The sequence below is a fragment of the Ceratina calcarata genome, unplaced genomic scaffold (assembly GCF_001652005.2).
Source record: "Ceratina calcarata isolate Rehan_Ccalc_2016 unplaced genomic scaffold, ASM165200v1 scaffold164.2, whole genome shotgun sequence".
Taxonomy (NCBI): Eukaryota; Metazoa; Arthropoda; class Insecta; order Hymenoptera; family Apidae; genus Ceratina; species Ceratina calcarata.
This window is the reverse complement of record NW_017137708.1, coordinates 92,949-114,509: the sequence shown is the minus strand read 5'-3', so window position 1 is coordinate 114,509 and position 21,561 is coordinate 92,949. Positions and strand designations below refer to the sequence as shown.

Sequence of the window (21,561 nt, the reverse complement as noted above, 5' to 3'; positions counted from 1 at the left end):
TTAGGGATTGACTGTATAGCCAATACATCCTTGAAAGAATGCATTTCAGATTTCATTTGATCCCCAGTCTAATTATTATTTAATTCATAATCAATTTAGAGAAGGAGTATAAAATTCCTGTTATAATTCATTTCAGGAAGATGCATTCCTGGTATCTGGCAATGCGACGGGCGGCCAGATTGCGAAGATCACCGGGACGAGTACAATTGCGCGGAAAGTTGCGGGAACGACGAGTACCTCTGTCCAACAGAAAAATGGTGCATACCGTTGACTTGGCACTGCAACGGAATCAGCGAATGCGCCAACGGGGAGGATGAAAAATTATGCGATTGTGCCCTCGATCAGTTCAAGTGCCAAACCGGAGGCTGCGTGGCTGCCGACCAGGTCTGCGACGGTATCGAACATTGCCCGGATCATTCTGACGAATGGGGATGTTTAATGGTGAACATGACCATGGAAAGAAATGCAACAGATGGAGAGAAGAAAGACAGTGACAATAGTACGGCTCAGGAGTCGAGCGAAAGTCCCTTATTAAAAATAAGGTAGTTTAAATTCGAGTTAATGAAATCTGATTTTGCGATTGAAATGATGAATGAATTAAATGAAATTCTAATTTTCCACAGACAACACAACGGCGAATACCGTCTGGTTTGCTCCGACGGATGGACCGAGGAATTCAGCAATTCCTACTGCCAAGCTTTAGGATTCGCTGGCTCGGAGAGCACGGAATTCCAAGGATGGAACAAAACTCAGAAGATCCTTCGATTAAAACCGAATTCTAATCACCGTATGCCTCTGGTCACGAATTTAGAAGAACAGGAAGAGTGCGTTTCGGAGAAAGTCGTGCAGGTATCTTGCCAAGAATTTTCCTGCGGTTCGCACTATGGCGAGGGACCAACGGCGAGACTAGTCGGTGGAACACCAGCCAGTGAAGGACAATGGTCCAGCGTGGCTCTGTTAAAGGAACCAAAACACGGTGCTGCTTGCACAGCGAGTATTCTGGGACCAATGCACGCACTCGCTAGTTACTCATGCATCCACAGGTAAATTAACATTTTTCATATAAAAAAAAGGATTCGAGATAGATTTAAATAAAATGTTTTAAATTTAGATATAAGCAGAGCAATGGATGGCAACTTTTCACGGGTGAAAATCTGCTGAAGGCACATCCCGTGAAAAACATCATTCCCTATCCACAAGTAAAATACAATCAATTTTTATACAATAATGACATCGCGTTGATAGAGTTGGAGAAGCCTCTAACATTCTCGAGGAACGTCAGCGCCGTGTGTCTCCCCAAACAGCGTATTCAGGTTCGCATCGATGCTCATCAATACGACTAATATAAAAAAATGTTATTCATTTCTATCTATCGATTTCAGTTGAGACAGATATGCGTAATGGTAGGATGGGGATTCTCCCCGAACGGTGAAGTGGACTTACAGAGATATCTGAACTTCCTGCCGTTGCCTACGTTCGATTCGGAGAAATGCAATGCAACTAGCCATTACGCAGGATTCATCACGAAGGACAATATCTGTGCAGGATTCACCGACACAGACAAAGGACCTTGCTACGTAAGATCTCGTTCTACGTGAAATAAAATAATTTAAATCACACGATCATCGTTTGATTCTATGAATAATTTTATTCAGAACGACGAAGGAGCACCTCTAATGTGTGTCAGTGAATCTGGTGGATCCGCCAGATGGGAGATTCAAGGGCTGCTGAGCCACCATAGCAGATGCTCCAGGGGCCACCCGGCGATCTACTCCAGCGTGGAGCCGGCGTTATCTTGGCTACGGAATTCCGTGCCCGCTTTGCAAACGCAAAGTTAAATCTCGATGGAAGAGAATGCGCGATTAAACGAGCTACGCGCTAATCGAAAGGCAATTTGTCGGAGAGAGGAACCGATCGAGCATGGGAGTTCCTGCGGAAATTGAGATGAAAACGATGTACTTAAGTTATAATATCCGTCTGTTATTTCAAACATGTTCCTATTTAAATACCAAGAACGCGTTCGACGGATAGCAATGAAACGGCGGCCATAATTCGTTTTGCATCGGAAAAAGACGTCTCGGAATGCAGATGATCGTTCTTTTTTTTTTTCTACGATATAACGCAATAATACGCGGCAAGAAACGCGAGATGATGGAAGTACATATAATTGGCGATACAGGATACTTATTTACAATTAAGAAGAATTTGTAAATACTGTATAAAGTGACTGTTTAATATGCTTAACGATGTAAGAGTGTTTCTTTTTCTACAGATTTATCGGTCTCTCAAGAAATGCTGTTTTATAGGCATGAGAAATTCGGAACGTTCAACGAGATCGTTCGTTCCGCTGAATAATCAATTATATAACTGTGTCTGAAACAAATTCTTGCTGACATCCGCAGTTTCCTGTTGCACCGAAGCTGCATCAGCGAAAGTGCAATGTGACCGACGCGTGTTCGTAAGAATTGTTTAAACGCGTATAAAACGAAAACTGACTATTTATTGGAAGGCAAGAGACTTATTTAAAAAGAAATAAATACATGCACGCAATTATCCATTCAATAAGTTTGTCTCAGAGATCCTAAGACACGTTTCTAAAGGATTCCTGAAATGAACGATGACGTAGGCTAAGAAATAGGTAGGACAAATGTATATAATACAGAAGTATTTTAAATAAAATACATTGTTACGAAGAGATATAATAATGAAATATGTATGCATAGTCAATGATGGATGCATAAGTATTTTTATATTCTAAGGTAAAAAATAAATGTACACTTTAAATGAAACCGAGTCCTTTCTTTTCCTTCCATTTTCTTTTTATATAAACGTGTTTATTCTTAGCATAACAAATAAATATACAATTATTATATAATAGAGAACATAATTTTAATCTAATTGTTTCTTGGGTGCTGCTGCGATTTCAGCTGCTGTCACGATGGCATCTATCGTGATCAATGATTTCGAGATGCTAGTTATTACTTCATTGTACTTGGAGAAAACATCGTTTATTTGATTATTCAATTCTTGAGAATCTTCGTACAATTTAAGATACGACAAGATTAGATCGTTTAACTTGTTAGATAATTCTGGCACGTCTTTCAATCGATCTGTTTCTAATACAGGCATGAGCTCTTCAACCTGTTTCAACATTTCATGATTCTGTTTAATCTCTGGTGCCATTGCCAACAGCAATTGAATCTTAGCTTCTATCGGTAATTCTGTACTCTCGACCACTGGATCTAAATAATTATTCAACTCTGGCAATCTTTTTATCATTACATTTGCTTTTTCTCTCCCTGACATCGCAGACGAGATCAACGTGTTTACATGTAAAAGGCTATCAATCACTGCACACTCAGGTGGAGTCTTGTTCTCGTTTCTCTTCTTAAGGCCATATATCTGTTTTTCCAAAGCAGCTATTCTATCCTCGAGCAATTCAATAGTTTCCATTCTAAATGTTAAAGAAATTGTTTGATTATATGCCTGTGCATAAATCTCCATTGATCAATGCAAATATGACACACTGAACATTGAATATTTACACAGAAACACAAAAAGCAGACACTCGTTAGTATTCTTTTTTGTAGAGAGCAAATGCAAGGAACTTAATCCAACACTTAGGGTTATTCAGAGTTAGAAATATTCTTCTGTGTCACTTGTTAACCCGCAATCAGCATAGCATGTATCAACAGCAGAAATTGTTACGAATATTATAATTTTACATGGCTGGACTTACTTGGAAAAATTGCTGACTTCCAAAGGTGTAATTCACAAAACTGTGCGTACAAATGTACAACTGTAATTCAAGCACAAACTTTGACAGATAAAATTAGGTTATTGAACGTGCGTTAGTACACTGAAGCGATGCAGTGACCGATGCAACGTGACTCAGTTCAGAGCAGTCGAAAAAAGGCGCGATACTGAACTTTCAGTATCGAAGTATTATCACATAAAACCCCTCAAAATTATAGCTTATGAACATCGAGGCATATATATAAAGAATAAACATTGCAGGATTCATAAATACATGCAATAAGCGCTGCTTAAATCTAACCATAAACATGTAGCTTTCATTCCGCATAATACCCATCTATTGTCGAATGCAGTACAGGAAAAACAGAAGGGAACATATATTCGGAAGAATCGTTGATTAAAAACGATCGCTTTTTGTAAGAACAGAGGAAAAGACTCACCAGACACCCGAAATCTCGATCGCCGGAGGACAAAGCGGCTGAGCTTTAAATAGACTCGTTAACACACATACATACGTAAACACGTATACGGAGGCTGCAATCGGACGTACTCGGCAAGTTCGCACTTTTAAATAAACTCTCTCCCTCGTATTCTCCCCACTTGACTTGGTGAAACTGTTACAAACGGATACCAGACAATGTCCGTAACAGAACCGCGCGTTGAGCAACTACGAACTGCGACCTGCGACGACGAAAATGGCGCACGAGAGCGAGGGAGATGGACGCGAGCGGCAAGGTAAGGTGGGGATGCGCAGTATCTGTCATGGCCGCCGTTCGCTCGCAGCGTAGTTTTAGTCAGGCCGCATCGCCGAGTGGTAAGCGGTGTGTTTGCTAGTGAAAATAAGAGAAGATGGGGCACGATAATGGGCAGACGTTCAAGCGAAGAAGGCGTTAGCGATCTCCCGGTCCTGATTGAGGACGATTTATGCGAGAGGCTCGCGACGATGGACTCGCGAGCGCGGAGGACTCGGCTACGTAGCGTCGTTGGGATTTGTTTGTTCCTCGCGCTGACGGGCATCATTTATCTCGGCTATTTCTGCCCGGATCATGTTTGCGCCCTGACCAGCCGCGAGATCAAGGAGTCCATCAGACTTTCCGAGGGCCTGTCCGGTTCCGGCTTGTCTTCCGTCTCCGTCGAACTTGAGAAAAATGGCCTGCTCTCGATGCATCCCGCGTTCAGATTGCAAAGCATCCAAGGGAGCCTCGGTTACGACGACGTATTTACCAACGACACCTTCCAGTTCGACATCAACGGCCACGACGTCATGGTTTTCTTGCACATTCAGAAGACTGGTGAGTTATCTTTTTTCTCTTCCGATCGTCGCGTGTCAATTTCTCACGAGTAATACGCTGTCACGATACAGATTCCTTTTCCCGTGACAGCGGGTTTATTCTACTCTCGCGATCTCTCAAAAACATTTCGCAGTTCTTCAAATGTTTCTATACCCTCTTTTATTCGATCCTGTACCTTGATTTCTTTCGATGAACACCATACGATCGCATGGCTCAATAAAAACAATGCAACATCCCTTCTGACCATTGTACAACCGAGCGTTTGCATTATTCATTAGGCACCGTGAAACCCGCAGGCCCTGTCTTAGTAGGAGAAAGAACAATTCAAAGATGTTGCCTCGTTTAATATGCCGTGCATGCACATTTCTGTTTCCTTTTTGTTTTCCAACGTACAGGCTTCCCTTTATCAGGACGTGCAATGATAGAACACGCGTGTCGTATACATAATGGAACGACATTGTTGCGAGAGTTATTAATTAATTATCAAACATTCTTTCACGTTGCAGGAGGCACGCTATTTGGCAAGCATCTGGTCAGAGATCTAGATCTGCAGAGGCCGTGCTCTTGTCAAAGGAGACGCAAGCGTTGTTTCTGTTTCCGTCCAAATCGCAATGAAAATTGGCTTTTCTCGAGATATTCCACGGGGTGGAAGTGCGGGTTACACGCCGACTGGACAGAGTTGACCAGTTGCGTCGACGCCGAGTTGAACAAAATCGAAGGGGACGGTATAAAACGTAGATACTTTTATATAACTATAATAAGGGATCCGGTCGCGAGGTACTTGTCGGAGTTCAGACACGTGCAAAGAGGAGCTACTTGGAGAGGAGCCCGTCACTGGTGTGCTGGGACCCAGGCGAACATACCCCAGTGCTATCCTGGATCCAGCTGGCAAGGCGTCTCTTTAGAACAGGTAAACAAATTTTCCTTATCATACAGTATTTCGTAACTTGGTACATCGTTATTTAGTATTCCCATAAATTCTGAACAGTGACTTCTCTCATAAGTAATTTAAGTATGTTATCTAAAATGCTTCACATTTAGAAACACATTAAGATATAAGCATTTTTCCTTATCTTGTCACTGTTTCTTCCCTCTCGAAATAGATACAATTTTCCTTGTTGATTTACTTTCGCTCCGGGAAACAAAAGATACACTCATATTTTACATAGACAACGCGAATTAGATCTATGAATGTATAATTTTTCAAATCAACAAATTAAGTAAAAGAGCCGTTACTATTTACGTAGTTCATGGCCTGTCCATATAATTTGGCAAGCAACCGGCAAACGAGAATGTTGGCCGATCTATCAATTGTTGGTTGTTACAATTCTACGCTGAGCAACTTGGAGAGAGATCGTCTCATGTTGGCTAGCGCTAAGCACAATTTGCAATTCATGCCTTTCTTCATGTTGACTGAATACCAAAAAGTAAGAATTCCGTTTTTTTTTTGTTCACAATGCCGTGTTGCATGCGCGTGTTTCTCTCCGCTATCAATCGTTATCGCACTAACCCGTTGATAAGAACTAGTCCTTCCCTTCTCTTATTATTTGCTAATATCGTTTACTCGTTTGAAATCGCGGATTCCCACACTGCTCCTCAGATTAGGGTAGTTCTATCACGATTGCGAAGTTTTAAAAGCTTACCACAATGAGAGATTCGTATCTTTTTAATTCTCATTAAAGAATTAGAATATTTAGCTTGTTTTTTAAATATTTATAAACGCGGTTCGCTATTAACGACAGAATGAATAATCGAAATAGATGTTGTACTTGTTCCCTAATGTACGCTAGTATGCGTACGTGTTGCTCGGCTCGTTCACGGTTCATCGATAGTATAAATCAGGCTTAAATCGTGCAAGTAAACATGGAAAAGTTCCGAGGTATTAGAGGCTGAAAATTCTTATTACTTAGCAAAATTATTCAATTGAAAATCGAAATCTTTGAACTCCAGTTAATCTTTTATCTTACGTTTTATAAAACAACTACCTTAGGCATCCTTTTTAATTTCGTTAGGTTCTGATTTATTTATGAATTCGCCAGATGTTAGTATGTTGAGATTGTTTTGCTTCTGAGTTGTTTGTACCGTCTGTATTAACAAAAACTTTTATGTCGTGCCGGAGAATCATCTGCTGGAAAGTAGCTTTTAATGTAAATATTAGTCTTACCCACCACCGTACATGGCCGATGAGCATGCACGAACATCCCACGCTTTTCATTTCGCATTCTTTCTCATTTTCGCTCTAGGCATTATATAACTGTGTAGTAGAGGAATGAGTGGTAACGCGGCTCTAAACTAATTCGATGTGTTTCATTCATAAATCGATGGATTAGAGTCAAATGATTAGCGAGTCCATTTGAAATCCTTCGAGTTGTACAATATTCCTAGTTAAATCTTTCTATTCTATTCACCTTTAAATAGTAGATTAATATGTTTCTGTTCCTGATACAAATTGCATGCAAAGTCCGCGGGAGTGAAATGCATATTTAATAAAGCAAAAATTCTGCACTTTCTAAAATCTGATCGGCCTTGACGCAACTAACATTCCAATCCTTGCTTTAAAGAGTGCTTTTGATTTTCGAATGATTGCTTCTTCTTCATGTGTTGCCTGGACATCCGCTTCTTATCGACGGTGTTATATGTACATAGTTAATTAAAATTGCGTAAAAATTAAATAGGTGGGACAATATTCGTTTGAGGAAACGTTCGGGATGAGGTTCGCCATTGCGTTCGAGCAACATAACGCGACGTTGAGTGCAGCTACGATGGCCACGTTGAGCCCCGAACAGTTAGACGCGGTGCGTAAGTTGAATAGATTGGATCTCGAGCTGTACGAGTTCGCAAAGAATCTAGCGTTCCAAAGGTTCAAACGGCTGAGAGATCGCGATCCGTACTTCGTGCAAAGATTTCAACACCTCGGCGAGCTGCCCTCGAGGCAGAGCGCGACGGAATTCAATTGGGATTCTGTTATCGAAGATACCACAGATGTTGAATGATACGTAAGTAGGCTGCTGATAAGCCCGATTGTTCGCGTCAGGATTGAGAAGGAAAGAAATCGTTGCTCTGAGTTGGAGCATCTCAGGGAATCGTCCTTGAATGAAAGAAATTTTACATAGAATTATTGCGTGCAGTCGTCTGCATGGAACTTACCAAAAGTGTTTATAGAAAATAATGCGTGGACAAGACCAAAGAGAGCTGAGAAAGGATCTTAATGTAACCCTTGAAATCCTCTCACGGTAGCTACGTGCGTAAAAAGAGATCGGATATCTTTTTACGTCCAGACGTTCTTCCTCTCGATGCAATTTTTTTTATTTACAAATCTATTTTATAAATGTACGTGACAGAGCAATCCGCGGATCAGTTTTGTTTGATAATAATCGATTTAAATGTTGAACATGCTAGAATTATTTTTTGACTACGTTCTTACATTAAAATATAGGAAATGTTTTAATATATTCTTTTAATATTTTATATGATACTCGGTATTTGCATTAGTATTCTCTCAAACGTGATAAAAATTAATTTTACGATCTTCTTATTAAAATTCCTTCTATGTATTATCGTACATATTTTTATTTCGTTCTCATAGTCTTTCGACTACATATCTTTCGCGATTAACATAATGAAAATCATTAGCTTGTTGCAAGTTTGCGTGAATATCGTTTAGTAATCTAATCATTAATATGAAAAAAATGTTGCGTTAGTAAGTCAAAGGTTACAGATTAGATCGGAATCTGTATTCCTAATTAGGAAGCAAAGGAGATAATAAAATTGACGTAACTTACGGCATGTATAAAGGTCCCTATTTACAGTTTTCAGTGAAACGATGAATAAACGGGGAATATTCATTTTGTACATATATCTAAGAGTCTATATTTTTTAATAGAATCATTTGCAGTGTTATTTGAACGAAGTGGTATGAAATTTAATAAAGACGATCCGCACGAGTGATGTAGGAGTGAATGGTCATTGGATAAACATGTTTAATATTAGACACTGATTATTTAACAATGTAATTGCTCACGGAGGTCGTTTTATTTTAGCCCGTAACACTTTCGAGACAATATTTCATGATGCGTCAGTCAGTGGTCGTTGATAAAAAAGAATTTGCGTAATTTCATAATTTAACTGTCTCGTGCAAGGTTCGTAGTCGTGTTAGATCGACGATTCGATGAGCTGAATTGGAAGGATCATAATAGAATTACGTGTGCAATAAGACTCGATGGGTTACCACTATAAATATCTTATATCACCAAGTCAAAAAGTAAATGTAATATATCCTACGTACATATATATATATTTATTATGTATCTAGCTAACTAGCATTAAATCATTACGAGGCAAAATGCAAATGCTCTCTGCAGCTGCGTATCCACCAGTTATGCAAGTAGTTCACACGCAAATCTTCGCCAAATGGTCATACGTTCATAAGCATATCAAATGTAATTTATTTGAATACCTTTTAACAACATTTTTCTATATTTCACGTCGCTGGTAGATACGTGGCTTTCAAAGCATTGTCGATCCTCAGTACCATGCTTATATTGTAAGTTGGATCATGAAACGAGTGCCATGAATCGTTTTTTTATTTAGCCTTGCCATTAGAAATGATTTCTATCATCTTTTCTAATTATTCGTAAAGTTCAGGCTTCTCGTGGCCTATAACATAGCGAATGCTTTCGAATGCACTTGTCAGTGGTAGTAGTATAACGAAACCTACCTGTTTCTTCAAGGAAGTCAACATTTCGTTTAATACTATTACCATTCACGAGTGAACTCCAGAACTATATTTATATATGTATAATGTTAAGCAAACATGATTAACGATCATTTAAAAGTAACGTTAAGGACCAAAGATTGAATAAGTTTTTACAGTGAGCGCAGAGAGCTTGTTTCAAGCGGTTGTAAAAGAAATTTTTTATATGTTAAACAAAGCGATCGTTGTAAATGGAAAATGTATTCCGAGGTGTCTCCACTGGATGATATTATAGATACAATTAGTATTCGACGAACGATCTTCTAGGCATCGATATGCAAGACGATATTTAATATACCCCTATTTTCGCACATTTATCTTTAGTATACGTTTTACAATAAATAATTCAAAGGCGAATCGAACTTACTAAATTACACAGGGTTTGCAGTATTTTAAAACGAACGCGAGGACGTATTTTGGGGGCGTCGTTTTAATTCCTTAAATTCTACTGATTGTGTACCTATACCTATCTCTGCCATTTGTTTTGAAAACGTGCATAATGAAATACTTATCTCGTTGTGTGCGCGTGTCGGAATGCTCGTGATTGTTTAGGTGTGTTCTTCGTACTATCAGCATTGTAAAAAGCATGCGTAAGCATAATATACTCTTCAAGATTAGGGTGAATGAATGACTAGCTTTAATACGTAACGCGAAGTTTTTCACGTGAAATCGAGTTGTAATGGACAAAGGGAAGTAACGTAAGAGGATGGAGCCATGACAGTAGCCTAATAAATGCAAATTCTAGGCCTAAGCCAATGGTACCTTAAGTAAACCAGTGTACATACTATACCATTAAATTTCTAAGGAACAATAAATCGTTGTGTACACAATATAATACATATACACTCTTATACAGACATTATATATACATATATATATATAAAATACATATATATATATATAATATATATAAAAGTATATGTAAGTTGTACACACATTTAAAATTATGTTATTTGGTTATTAAACAATTATACAAAGGAAAGTATGTTATTATTTTAAGGTGTACTAAATCTGGATAGCGAAAGTGATTTTATGTATTGTATTGTAAACTTTTGTACGCGCCACGCTGAAAGTATGGTAGGGAAAAAGAAGAACGAAGACAATATATAAATTAAAATGTTTATTTTGCGACTGTTAATTAAATATATTTGTACATCGTTATTCAGAGAAATAGTCCTTGTTATTCATAAAATTATATTTGAAGGGATCTCCTTATTCCGAAATTAGAAAAATGTTTAGTTCGGCAATTTAATATTAGACTCGAGCAGGATGGACATCGAATGCTTTGATACAAGTTACTGGTACAATTTATACTGTTCGCTAGAGTAGTGACTGCTCCAGCATTATTTTTTCGAATCCTATGGGTGGAGGATGTGCAAAGTTATCCAAAATTAAATCTAATATGGCCCCATCGTCCACTGTAAAGAGGAATAGATAATGATTCTTATATATCAGATGTTAATTTCATTTTTCGTTAGTTTAATAGCTAGAGATTACCATATAGTATCGGGTACACAGTTCCTTTTATTCCCATTACTGGAGCTTCCAAAGATTTTCCATTTAAGTAGAAATTAAGTTCTATATGATCGTAAGACACACCCTGAGGAATAACAGACCATTAATTCGCGAATCTTCAGTCCCTTGAACGTAATAAATCACGAGTGACCACTTACTATAATATCGCCTTCTTGAATTTGGTTCGCAATCTTCTGTACTTCTTGTTGATTATGCCTTATGATGTTATCAGAGTTAAGCGCCCAGCTTTCAGTATCGTTTCCACCAGTAGTTACATTGAGATCCGTGGATCTTGTGGCTAACCCGATAGCCCACACACCCCCTTGTTGTATTTTAACTTCGAAATAACTTTTGCTCTGGGCAAGGGGAGCGTTCGTTAAGGCACCACCACGGCCGCACACTCTTAGACCATTTTTTACTATCACAACTTCGTGTCCTGTAACAAAAGGATATTGTCTCAGTTGTTACACATCTCGAGAAAATTGCGCGTTAACGTGGAAGGCGATGGGAAACAAAATAGTTCTCGCACGATCGTAATAAATCATGAATGACAGTAAATGCACGTCGTTATCTTCGCAGACGCGTGGAACATGTAAATTTTATGCAAACACCCGGGACGCGATTATATTCGCATACTATTATCAACGTTATTATTTCGACGATAGTAGCGAGGAAATTACCCATGTAAGACGTGTCTAAAGCTATAGGATTCGGCTCTCTCTTTGGCGTTTGATTCGCGGCGAAGCCGAGGCCGTCAAAACAGTTCCTCAAGCAGCAGAACATCATCGTCGTCGTCGTCTCTTTCTCCTGGTTCGTTCAGACGAGGGAGCGCACCATCGTGCAGGAGAAAAATCACTTTTTCTCCCGTTAAAATCGTACCGTTTGCGATATTTACTTCCGTCACACCGAGAACCTCATACACTATGCAAACGCTTACAATTAGATGGATGGTGAACCAGTGGTGTGCGCATTTCTACGTAGGCTGAGAGTCTCCGTTTCAGTGTGTAGGTAGACTATACGTATATAGTTGACGGAAAATGGCTTCCTTTCTTATTTACACAATCGATATTTCATCCTCTTTTATAGTTTACTACGTACCAATTTTCGTCATAGGTATTACGTACTCTACTTTCCCTTTATTTTCTATATGTGTCAAATATTAATTATGGAATACATGTGTTATATTAGTATTTTAAATTCGAGGTTACATTTCCCTGTTTCTTTTACGAGTCTTGTAAAAAAATTTTGAAACACAATAGTAATGTTATCATCGACATATTTTTCATGTAGTATAGATAGGAATTGAAATATTGGTGGGTAAGGAGAGGAATTAACGCAGTTCTTTTAGTACCAAAGTGCTATTTATTTGTTTATTTTATACAATAAAGAATTTTTATACCCGGCTAGGATATAACATCTGAAAACAGAAACATGGTATTAAATTGGTTATAAAATGAAACAGATATAATAAGGAACTTACAATCCTGATACGGTGACCCATAGCTTTAGCTGGCAGGTTCCTCTTAAATTTAGCACGTACTGAACCACTGGTTCCATGTGGCCTCGTCACTTTGCCCCAAATTGCCCTAACTTTTGTTTTCCTGCCCTTCTTACCAGGAACAGGAGTCTTATTCTTTGACTGTAAAGAACAAATGTATTACCAGAATGTTCAATTGTTTGTATGCTTCGATAACAAAAGAAGATAGATTTACCTTATATACATAGACACATCGTTTTCCTACGTAAAAATCGGAATCTCCTTTGGCCCTCGCGCCTTCTACTTTGAGGAGTGCTGTATGTTCATGTTGATTACGCAGACCACGTTTATAACCAGTGAAAATTGCCTTGGCATAGAGACGTCCGTGCCTTTTGAACGGCCTCTTCTTCAGAGGAACTGGAGTCGTTGGCTTCTCCTTCGGCTTCTTCGTTGCTTTCGTTTTAGCTTTTGCTTCAGCAGGTGCGTCTGCCATTTCTGGCGAATAATACATTAAACTTAGATAGAATAATTCGACAGACTTTATGCATTTATAATTAAATTGTAGCTATAGATAGGAACACTGGAAAATCTCATAAATGAATGCATATTGCAATGAGAGAAATTTCAATCTAAAATTCTTTTAATTGATAAACGCTTTATTTTGCATAAACATCCGCAGCTTAGATCAACGTAGAAGAAGTTGTATCACGATTTAGATTCCGTAAAGATTGATCACACAAAATTAAAATAGAACGTTTGGTTATGACTGAGTAAGTAAATCGTAAAGTAGAATGAAGTAAACCTCCACTTTGCTATTGAAATAAAATTATTACAACACTGTATATCNGGGAGTTTGACACCGTGAAACGTACCGGATGTGTATCGCGGACTGAAAGAAACAGGAAACTGTAGCCCTCGTCCGAGAGACGTACGAAATAATTGCGTCGTTCGGAAATAACGTGAACATCGCTAGGTGTCGCCCACTGTCCTGAACATCGTCAGTCAAAGTGAGTGAAAATGGTGGCAAGAGCGAGTGCTAAAAATTGTTGTTAAGATTGTTATTAAGATTGTTATTAACATTCTGCGTTGTACTTGAAACTGAGCCAATCTTTGGTAAGTTCTTATGGTTACAATAATGACGGATTACAACGTACGCTGTTCGAGACGATTAAGAGATCGTTATTTCAAAGTCTCCGTGTCGATTCTACGCATCCTATAGCTAGATATTCTACGAAAATAAGAAATGCTGTAAGCAGACTAGATTAATATGAAATTTAATTAAATTGAACGATGTTTTAATCGTTTTGATCAGAGTACTTATTTATTGTAAGATTTGCCAAGTAGAAACACAAGTTCGTATCTGTATTACATTTTATGATTTGCACGTACCATTTTATGAGAATATTTTAAAAGACTTGTTTTATAATTAATATTACGTACTTCGTTTGTTGAGGTACATTCTTTTTTATTAGTCATATTACTTTAAATGAAATGGGCATTCCATTTCTTTGATCATAAATATAAGCGTATGAAAGTAGAATTACACTCTTTATTGTCGGAACAAAGGAGGAACATTGTTTGTTTTATGATCGAAAAACATTTCCTCTTTCGACAATTTCCGTGTTTTTCATTCAACACGCCACTGGCTTCGCTAAGCATAAAAGCGTGAATGGAATATTATCGTGGAACGCTGTCTATCCGCATTTTTATATACGATTAAAACCAAGAATATTGTGTATATCCAAAATAATCGATACTTCGTTTCTCAAATCAAACGCAGAATGATACATGAGCAATGATTCCGATATTGAGTACATAGTATCTTCCTGCAGTGGCAATTCACCTAAAATTCGATTGGCTTGTCTGTTTCAATTTCTATCAACACTCGATGCAAAGTTTGTACAGTAATTAAATCATGAATCGTCTGATCATCGATGTACAACTTCTACTTAATCTCTTCTATAGTAAAAGTCATAGTATTAGTTCTGAAACTTATGGAACTCTAATTAATTTCGAACGGGTCTAACTTTATTTATTTTCTACGGAAAACTACTAACACTAGTCTCCTTTAGATATGCATTTCTCTATTTAAAACCAGTCATTTCGGCTGCTTTGGTACTTCTAATGTTAAATGAGAAGTGCTTAATATTTTCGAACGAGCAGAAAAATTGGAATGGGGCAACAGGAATATTTTCGCGCTCCCTCCAACAACTATGCTTAAAAAGGAAAAGCGTAAAGAACAAGAAGAACATAAAAGTGGTGAATATTTCGTATCCAATAAGCGCTCTTTACGATCGGCATTGTTTGCAGACGTGCTCGACCGTTTTACACGGTCGGGCTGTAGTTAAAACCGCCGATATAAAACCCTGCGTTTATTTTTCCTAGGTAAACCCTTTGCTAGTCCACGTCCGATCGAATTGCCGGCCTCACGTTCGTTTTATCCCTCGCCTACGTTTCTTTGCATGACAGCTCGAACCCTTCTCAGATATAATACTTTAGGATGAAAGCTAGCCGGGTTAACAGTAAAATTTATATCTTTCGTGCGTGGGTCAAGATCAAGATTTATGATCGACGTAGGGTAGCTAGAATTGTTAGAGAATCTAGTTTCTTTGCTATAGAATAGAAGCTATTCCATGGCATTGTTCGTCGTTGAATTAATTATATCAATAGTTATAAGTCAGTCGGTCGTGATTATTAAAAATGTAGAAAAATCAGAAGAACTATGTTTTACTTGAAACGAGTATGATTTAAAATGAGACTAAGGGAGTTCAATTCGAAGGGGATGAATCCGATCGAAGTCTACAGGGAGGATCTATGAAAGAGCGGGAGGGAAAAGAGTTGCTCTTTGTTTCGCTTAGTGAAATCGTCATTTGTCGAGTGTCTAGCGGGCGTAGACGACGGCGACGTGAACCGGGATGGATGATAACAATGATAATGACGATGACGAGCGGGGACGACCGGCTCGAATGACAGAGTCTGCGGCAGTCGAGTGAACTGCGCCTGCAGAAACAATGCCTGCTGAATTTCCGCTCCGATTATTCGCCACTGTGGAACGCATAAAACGAGCCCCCGAATCTGATACGTGTGTATCCGCGTCTTGATGCCTCTCTGCCCCCTCGCTTTCTCGCACCCTCTTTCTCTCCCGCCCACCGCCGCCGCCGCCGCGGCGACAATGAACGAGGAACTATCCGAGCGAACGGCCCGCTCCGCTCTCCGCGACAATGACGCCGGGACTTCGATACGCTTCTCCGATGAAACGAGATCCCGGCGATTGTACGTATTGATCGATCCGAGCGTTGCCACGTTTGACGCGTGAAATTGAAGGCACTACCCTGGTACACCGGAGTCTTGGAACGAGACTAGCAAGGATCCAGTTGCATTGTTTCGATTGTAATGAAAGTGCCATTATGCCCGATTGTTTAGTGCCGGTATTTAAGTTGCACGCCGAATGCAGAATATTCACGGTTCAATAGAATATTTCGCGAGACCCTCCCACGACACGTTCGATACACCTTTGTATTCATCGTACAATAAAAATTGAATAGCGAGATATAGATATACGGTGAGCAGTAAAACAGCTTCCTTACAACAGGGATCGTATCAGAAGCGAACGCATATTGATAACAGAAATTTCTGCATAAATGTTTTATTTTCTATAAAAATCCAGTTTACTCGTCGGATCATTTTATTTCACGTCTTTGTTCTACTTGTCCTGCTGTCGTCTCGTCTTATAGTTCTTTCCCACAAACACGCTTCGGCCCTTTTCACTCTATTGAACCGGTCCCTGTTGCTCGTCGATTGTTGCCTCCCTGCTTTTGTGCGCATCTTCGCCTCTCTCTCTTCCTCTGGGGGTACGCAGGAAACAATGTCATCTATCTTCCGTTGCGATCCACATCCGGTGCATCGTGGCGAAATTACCGGTACTAATACAGGCTCGTGTCGCCCGGCCACGGCTATTCACACGTACACTGCCCGGTCAACTGGTCCAGATGTACCTACTTATCTGCGTGTTCTCTCCTGGCACCGCTTTTCCGTGGCTCCCCAGGCGACGCCGCGGGACACCTGACGGTGTTTTCACGGTGCAGGTGAAGTTTTTTCATGAAAGGCAGCTTCGCCACTGATTTATGGTGCTCGCCAGAGGAACGCTTGACAATTATAGATCTACGCGGAGTATAGTGCCTCGAATATAAAGAATAGTAAGTAAAAAAGGTTTCTCGTGTATTCGTCATTTCGTGTTACAATACTTATGGAATATAATTAGTTGACCAGTTGAATTATTCTTTATTTATTAAATTTATTTTGTAGGGACTTGGATCGTTTCGTTCGATGGAGTCAGTAAATAATCGTCAGTTTTCACAAGCTTCGTACACAATTATGTACTCGAGAAGTTTAATCGTAACTGACGTAAGTGTAGATATTTTTTTAAACCTCTACCATCGTGAAATGCAACGGCGTTGTGCACGGCGCAAAGAGGCTTCAGAATTTTATCTATCCATCTTTATGGGCACTTCAGCTTGTCTTAAAAGCACCTGAGAGAAGTTCGTAAAAGCTATGCACGTAAACTTTCCTCGGGATAATGGCCGCGATATGACTTTATTATGAACCAGTCCTGTTACTTAAGAATTCTCATATTGCAGACAAGTGTTTCGTCCAGTTAACTATACAGACTAACGCCTCTTTGATCGAGCCTTCCCTGAGAATTTTACAAAGCAATATCGTTCATTATATTAGAATTGTAGCCTAATTCAATTTTCTAGTCAAACTTTATTGAGTTATGAAAAGATTTAATAAGGATGATATGAACTTTTATACAAAACTTAACGTTTGTAATGTCAATCTTAAAAATGAATGTTTACGTCTTTTCTCATATTTAACGTGAACTAAATTTTGGAATTTGCTCCATGAAATTTCTATTCTGATCTGATTATACTAATAATAACCAACGATAGCTTCTTCACATTGTAATTCATCACTGAACGTGTAAACGGATTTAAATTATAAGATAATCGCGTTCACTATGAATATCTACTGCTGGAAAATCCCAAAGTGAATCACATCGGAATAAAACGTACTTAAATGTAAGAATGGAGGAATAAAGAGATAAATCGGACGTGTACCCGGCGAAGCGAGCCAAGAGGGATTCGAAGTAAAAATCCCTGGGTGAAATTCCGGTTTGCTGGGAGGTTCCCGTTTCCGTCTCGCGGATGGACTCGGATCAGATCCATCGGCTACGATCAATAAACCATCCGCGGATACACGAACAACCTGTCATAAACTTGGAGAGAATATGTCGGGCACGTATGACGAGGACCATCGCGATCCATATGCGGCCGTACTTCTTCGTACGTGCCGCAGACTGGAAGCGTAACGCGCCGCGGGGCATCGAGGAAGCTCGAAAAAGAAAATGCGAGTTACATTTCTTTCTCTGGCCCCGAGAGATTCAATATTTCACCCCTTAGCGCCTGTAAGAGATCCTTACGCTCAAACTTTCCACGGGAAATTCACCCTTTTCCACGCGCCCTTCTACGCGTTCGTGTGTACCTAGCAACGCTAGTCATCGAAACTTCCAACGTTAGTGTCTTCCCCGTTGGAAACTTTACCACGATTCGTATTTCGCATTGCGCCCGGAGTGAAACAATCATTCCATTCGAATGACAAGTTCTCGTCTTTTAGATAGGCACTTAGTACAATCGTGACGCTTCTGATATTAATTCGTACGTGCATATACATGTATTCAATTATTAAGAGTTCAGGGACTGCAGGTCTTCGCTTGGTATTGTTTCCAAAGAATGGACAGGTTTCATAAAGTCGATTCGAACACTGATTTCAAGTAGCTACTCTCAGGATTAATGGAATGAGGAAGAATTGTGAAATAAAAATGCTAAGATTTGTTTTTCATTCATTTATTAATGAAAATTCAATCGAATTCTTTGTTTTATTTCGTAACATTTATTAGCATATACATTGGAGTGAAAGACCAAGATATTTTACAATTTGAGATACAGAGAATCTTAAACTAGATCGTAGTTCTTCGCTTAGTATCGTTTTCAAAGACTTTGAAAACGATACTAACCCAGGTCTCACCGCGTGGAGGTGACTACGTTCGAGACCCGGACAGTGGACAATCCCCACTGCCCCCTTCCTTATTAAATTGCCACTCTATTATACGGAGCGAATATTGGAAAATGATTTTATACGATTGCGAACAAGACTCTAACTATTGACTCTAACTATGGACTGACTATTGACTCTAATTGGAAACTAAGGTGAGAACAAAATGTCAGATTACACTTGGGTAGCCAGAGTTCGAGCCGAGCAGGACCCTGCACTTGGATGACGATGCCTCAGCGCAGGAATGCTCTGACCACGACCAATCCGTCTCACGGAGCTTACGCACTGCACCTGGGAATGGAACAGAAACACCCCAGCGACTGACGAGACAGGCCACCCAAGATACAGGAGCGCAACTCTTTTCTCCCTCCGGTACCCAAGCGAAATCTGACTGGTAAACTACTATTCGCGGCGCGGGTATACTAAAACGCGAGCAAAATAAATTGACTGAAACGAGAGAGAAAGAGAGGGATGAAGTTAAATTCGCTCCGTTATAGAGTGGAATTTTGGAAGGCATACAACACACCACATACTGATACCGGTACCGCACACACTCATACTCATACCGCACACGCATACGAAGGGATGGGAAAAGGGGTAACTCGACCGGCGTACACCGATCGAGTGAGCCGAGTAGCGCGGGGGCCCTGTACTTATACTCCCTCGGCGTTCGACGGATTGGCCAAAATGACGTTTGCGCAAAATGATTGGCCGATTCTTAGAAGGCACGACTTCTAATTTGCATATTCGTTTCCTCCCGTATTTACTGATAATCGGGCAGGATTTTTTGGGTCATTCCAAAGGGAGTGACCAGCTGACCATTGACTCTAAGTACCCACCCCTAGGATTGGTCAGTCGGTCATTTGGTCAAGCATTGTGAAATAAAAATTCTAAGATTTGATTCTATTAATTTATTAATCAGAATTTAGCCATTTGCATTAATCCATAGTTACTCGATTGATTTTAAAGGGAGTAACCATTGACCCAGGACTGGTCATTTGGTCATCTGGTTAAGGATCGTGAAATAAAAATACTAGGATTCGTTTCTGTTCATTTATTAATTAGAATTCAGACGACTTTTGTCCCAGCAATATTTTTCTTAATTCATCTTAACATTCATTAGCACGTATAATACATTAAATTATTGAAAGAAAGGAGTGATAATTCCCGATCTTAAATACCCGTTTCCAAGATTGAATATTCAGTCAAGGGTCGTGAAATGAAAATGCCAAGATTCGTTTCCATTCATTTATTAAGCAGAATTTCATTAAAAAAACTCTTACAATTGATTTCAGTAATAGGATTGTTAAATAAAAGAGGCATAGAATTATTTTAGAATGTCTATATTCTATTTTCTGATTTATTGACGCGTGATTATACAATGTATAAATCAAGTCTGTCTAGTAAGAAACGTTTTCCAGTGGTACGTAAACGGCGGCACGTATTTCGTACTCGCGTGCAGCCGTTTAACGTTCTTACTGCAGAGGCGAGGGTGCAGCTGCATCTGCAGTTTGCTTATTCGACCGGGAATTATGGGAATTTCAGCGTGGCCACTCGCTATATATTCTACTCTATTCATCCACAGCCAGTCCACCGGTGTGGCCAAGGTTTTCGAGCTCTCGCTGGACGTTGAAATTAATCGCGTACCTTTATTAAAAATAAACTGTGCGGTCTAGATTTTGTAGTCTCCCCAGTAAGAACTTTCTGGGAAGTATAAAACTGCCTAATCGATTATTAAACTAACGAAGAAACTGTTTTCCTAAAGTTTTACGAAATACTGTAAAATAGAATTGTATGAGATATTCTAAAGGCATGAATGAAGTCGTCGGAAACAAAGAACATTTATTTGATGTATGAAATTTTTATTCGTTTGCTTTCAGAGAAGCAAACAAGTGTCAAGTGCAGCTCGAGTTAAGACGGTCCGGTCGCCTGGTTTCAAATTATGGAGGAACGATAAAATGTCACTGAAATAAGTAAGTACGCCTCCACTCTTTATTAATAGAGCGTCAATTTTCCTCGGTCCTCGTAGTCCAGGTAATGAATATTCAGAGTTCAGCCAAGCGATCGGCGAAATTATTAGGAAAACGTAATTTCGCCGTAGGGTGCTACTATACGAAATTATTTAATGACCAAATAAAAAGAAAAATCCTCTGTGTCATTATATTTTGCAATCACGATAGATTCCCAACTCTTTTAACTATACAAGCATTTTAACAAGAAAATATAAAAATATTTTGCTTTTCCTGTGAGAGGAGAACACTTTGATTTATTATTCAATATATCATTTTATTTATTATATTTTGACGCTCTATAAATCTCGTTCGTAATGAATTATTTATTCTATAAATGTTATCTGTTGTTTATTATACGATGTTTATTATTATTTAATTATTTAATGTCTTCTTTTATCTCTGTCTTCGTATTTCTCAAAGTATGCGAACATACTTTGGAAACTCGACACATTTTTACTCTCTTTACTCACGTTATAGTGATTTTCGTTGATCAAACATAGTCGAGTTCAGGTTCTCTTTCTGGTGAGGCAATCAACCAATTAGAAAGCTGAAAGAACACGACTCTCGATAATGAAACATATTTCAGGAATAATATTTGATAGGAAAGTAGCCGCAAAAAGATTAGAATTTGTAGAGTGCATATTC

At 39.1% G+C, this 21,561-nt stretch overlaps 5 protein-coding genes across 8 annotated transcripts in view; 2 read left to right on the top strand and 3 right to left on the bottom strand.

Moving 5' to 3' along the window:
* Positions 1–2,693, top strand: part of LOC108632644 (uncharacterized) — a 40,534-nt gene extending 37,841 nt beyond the window's left edge. For both annotated transcript variants that reach the window (XM_026819832.1, XM_018037336.2), the window contains 5 exons: positions 137–542; positions 624–1,043; positions 1,112–1,313; positions 1,383–1,577; positions 1,656–2,693. In XM_026819832.1, coding sequence (XP_026675633.1) covers positions 137–542; positions 624–1,043; positions 1,112–1,313; positions 1,383–1,577; positions 1,656–1,838 — 1,406 coding nt within the window. In that variant the 3' untranslated portion in view covers positions 1,839–2,693. The remainder of the gene's footprint in view (positions 1–136; positions 543–623; positions 1,044–1,111; positions 1,314–1,382; positions 1,578–1,655) is intronic.
* Positions 2,694–2,823: 130 nt separating this feature from the next.
* LOC108632643 (dynactin subunit 3) lies at positions 2,824–4,312 on the bottom strand. Of its 2 annotated transcripts, none has more exons than XM_018037335.2 (2): positions 4,197–4,312; positions 2,824–3,454 (listed from the first exon to the last, which is right to left on the bottom strand). In XM_018037335.2, exon 2 carries the CDS (start codon positions 3,451–3,453, stop codon positions 2,890–2,892), a length of 564 nt encoding a protein of 187 aa, XP_017892824.1. In that variant the 5' UTR covers position 3,454; positions 4,197–4,312; the 3' UTR covers positions 2,824–2,889. The 2 variants fall into 2 exon arrangements, with proteins under 2 accessions (XP_017892824.1, XP_017892823.1); XM_018037334.2 differs by lacking the exon at positions 4,197–4,312 and adding an exon at positions 3,740–3,903.
* Positions 4,313–4,516: 204 nt separating this feature from the next.
* On the top strand, positions 4,517–10,552 carry Hs6st (heparan sulfate 6-O-sulfotransferase). 2 transcript variants are annotated; one of them, XM_018037333.2, is made up of 4 exons: positions 4,517–5,048; positions 5,555–5,958; positions 6,296–6,475; positions 7,724–10,552. In XM_018037333.2, the coding sequence occupies exons 1-4, from the start codon at positions 4,619–4,621 to the stop codon at positions 8,039–8,041; spliced, it is 1,332 nt and encodes a 443-aa protein (XP_017892822.1). In that variant the 5' UTR covers positions 4,517–4,618; the 3' UTR covers positions 8,042–10,552. The 2 variants fall into 2 exon arrangements, with proteins under 2 accessions (XP_017892822.1, XP_026675634.1); XM_026819833.1 differs by lacking the exon at positions 6,296–6,475.
* Positions 10,553–10,906: 354 nt separating this feature from the next.
* LOC108632636 (SPRY domain-containing protein 7) lies at positions 10,907–12,301 on the bottom strand. Its single transcript, XM_018037327.2, has 4 exons — positions 11,997–12,301; positions 11,475–11,752; positions 11,299–11,401; positions 10,907–11,219 (listed from the first exon to the last, which is right to left on the bottom strand). The coding sequence occupies exons 1-4, from the start codon at positions 12,100–12,102 to the stop codon at positions 11,122–11,124; spliced, it is 585 nt and encodes a 194-aa protein (XP_017892816.1). The 5' UTR covers positions 12,103–12,301; the 3' UTR covers positions 10,907–11,121.
* A 357-nt stretch (positions 12,302–12,658) lies between these two features.
* On the bottom strand, positions 12,659–13,770 carry RpL35A (ribosomal protein L35A). The gene is made up of 4 exons (XM_018037324.2): positions 13,666–13,770; positions 13,029–13,288; positions 12,797–12,955; positions 12,659–12,733 (listed from the first exon to the last, which is right to left on the bottom strand). Exons 2-4 carry the CDS (start codon positions 13,284–13,286, stop codon positions 12,710–12,712), a joined length of 441 nt encoding a protein of 146 aa, XP_017892813.1. The 5' UTR covers positions 13,287–13,288; positions 13,666–13,770; the 3' UTR covers positions 12,659–12,709.
* Between the last annotated feature and the right edge of the window lie 7,791 nt (positions 13,771–21,561).

What these genes read in the sequence shown, in the direction of transcription:
- LOC108632643 (XM_018037335.2), bottom strand. Translation starts at nt 3,453, where the DNA reads ATGGAAACTATTGAATTGCTCGAGGATAGAATAGCTGCTTTGGAAAAA.
- Hs6st (XM_018037333.2), top strand. Translation starts at nt 4,619, where the DNA reads ATGGGCAGACGTTCAAGCGAAGAAGGCGTTAGCGATCTCCCGGTCCTG. An exon ending in CTTGCACATTCAGAAGACTG is followed by an intron (nt 5,049 to 5,554) that starts GTGAGTTATCTT and finishes TTCACGTTGCAG; the next exon opens with GAGGCACGCTATTTGGCAAG. An exon ending in AAGGCGTCTCTTTAGAACAG is followed by an intron (nt 5,959 to 6,295) that starts GTAAACAAATTT and finishes CTATTTACGTAG; the next exon opens with TTCATGGCCTGTCCATATAA.
- LOC108632636 (XM_018037327.2), bottom strand. Translation starts at nt 12,102, where the DNA reads ATGATGTTCTGCTGCTTGAGGAACTGTTTTGACGGCCTCGGCTTCGCC. An exon ending in TTCAAGAAGGCGATATTATA is followed by an intron (nt 11,402 to 11,474) that starts GTAAGTGGTCAC and finishes GTTATTCCTCAG; the next exon opens with GGTGTGTCTTACGATCATAT. An exon ending in TGTGTACCCGATACTATATG is followed by an intron (nt 11,220 to 11,298) that starts GTAATCTCTAGC and finishes TCCTCTTTACAG; the next exon opens with TGGACGATGGGGCCATATTA.
- RpL35A (XM_018037324.2), bottom strand. Translation starts at nt 13,286, where the DNA reads ATGGCAGACGCACCTGCTGAAGCAAAAGCTAAAACGAAAGCAACGAAG. An exon ending in GATGTGTCTATGTATATAAG is followed by an intron (nt 12,956 to 13,028) that starts GTAAATCTATCT and finishes TGTTCTTTACAG; the next exon opens with TCAAAGAATAAGACTCCTGT. An exon ending in TGGGTCACCGTATCAGGATT is followed by an intron (nt 12,734 to 12,796) that starts GTAAGTTCCTTA and finishes TTCTGTTTTCAG; the next exon opens with ATGTTATATCCTAGCCGGGT.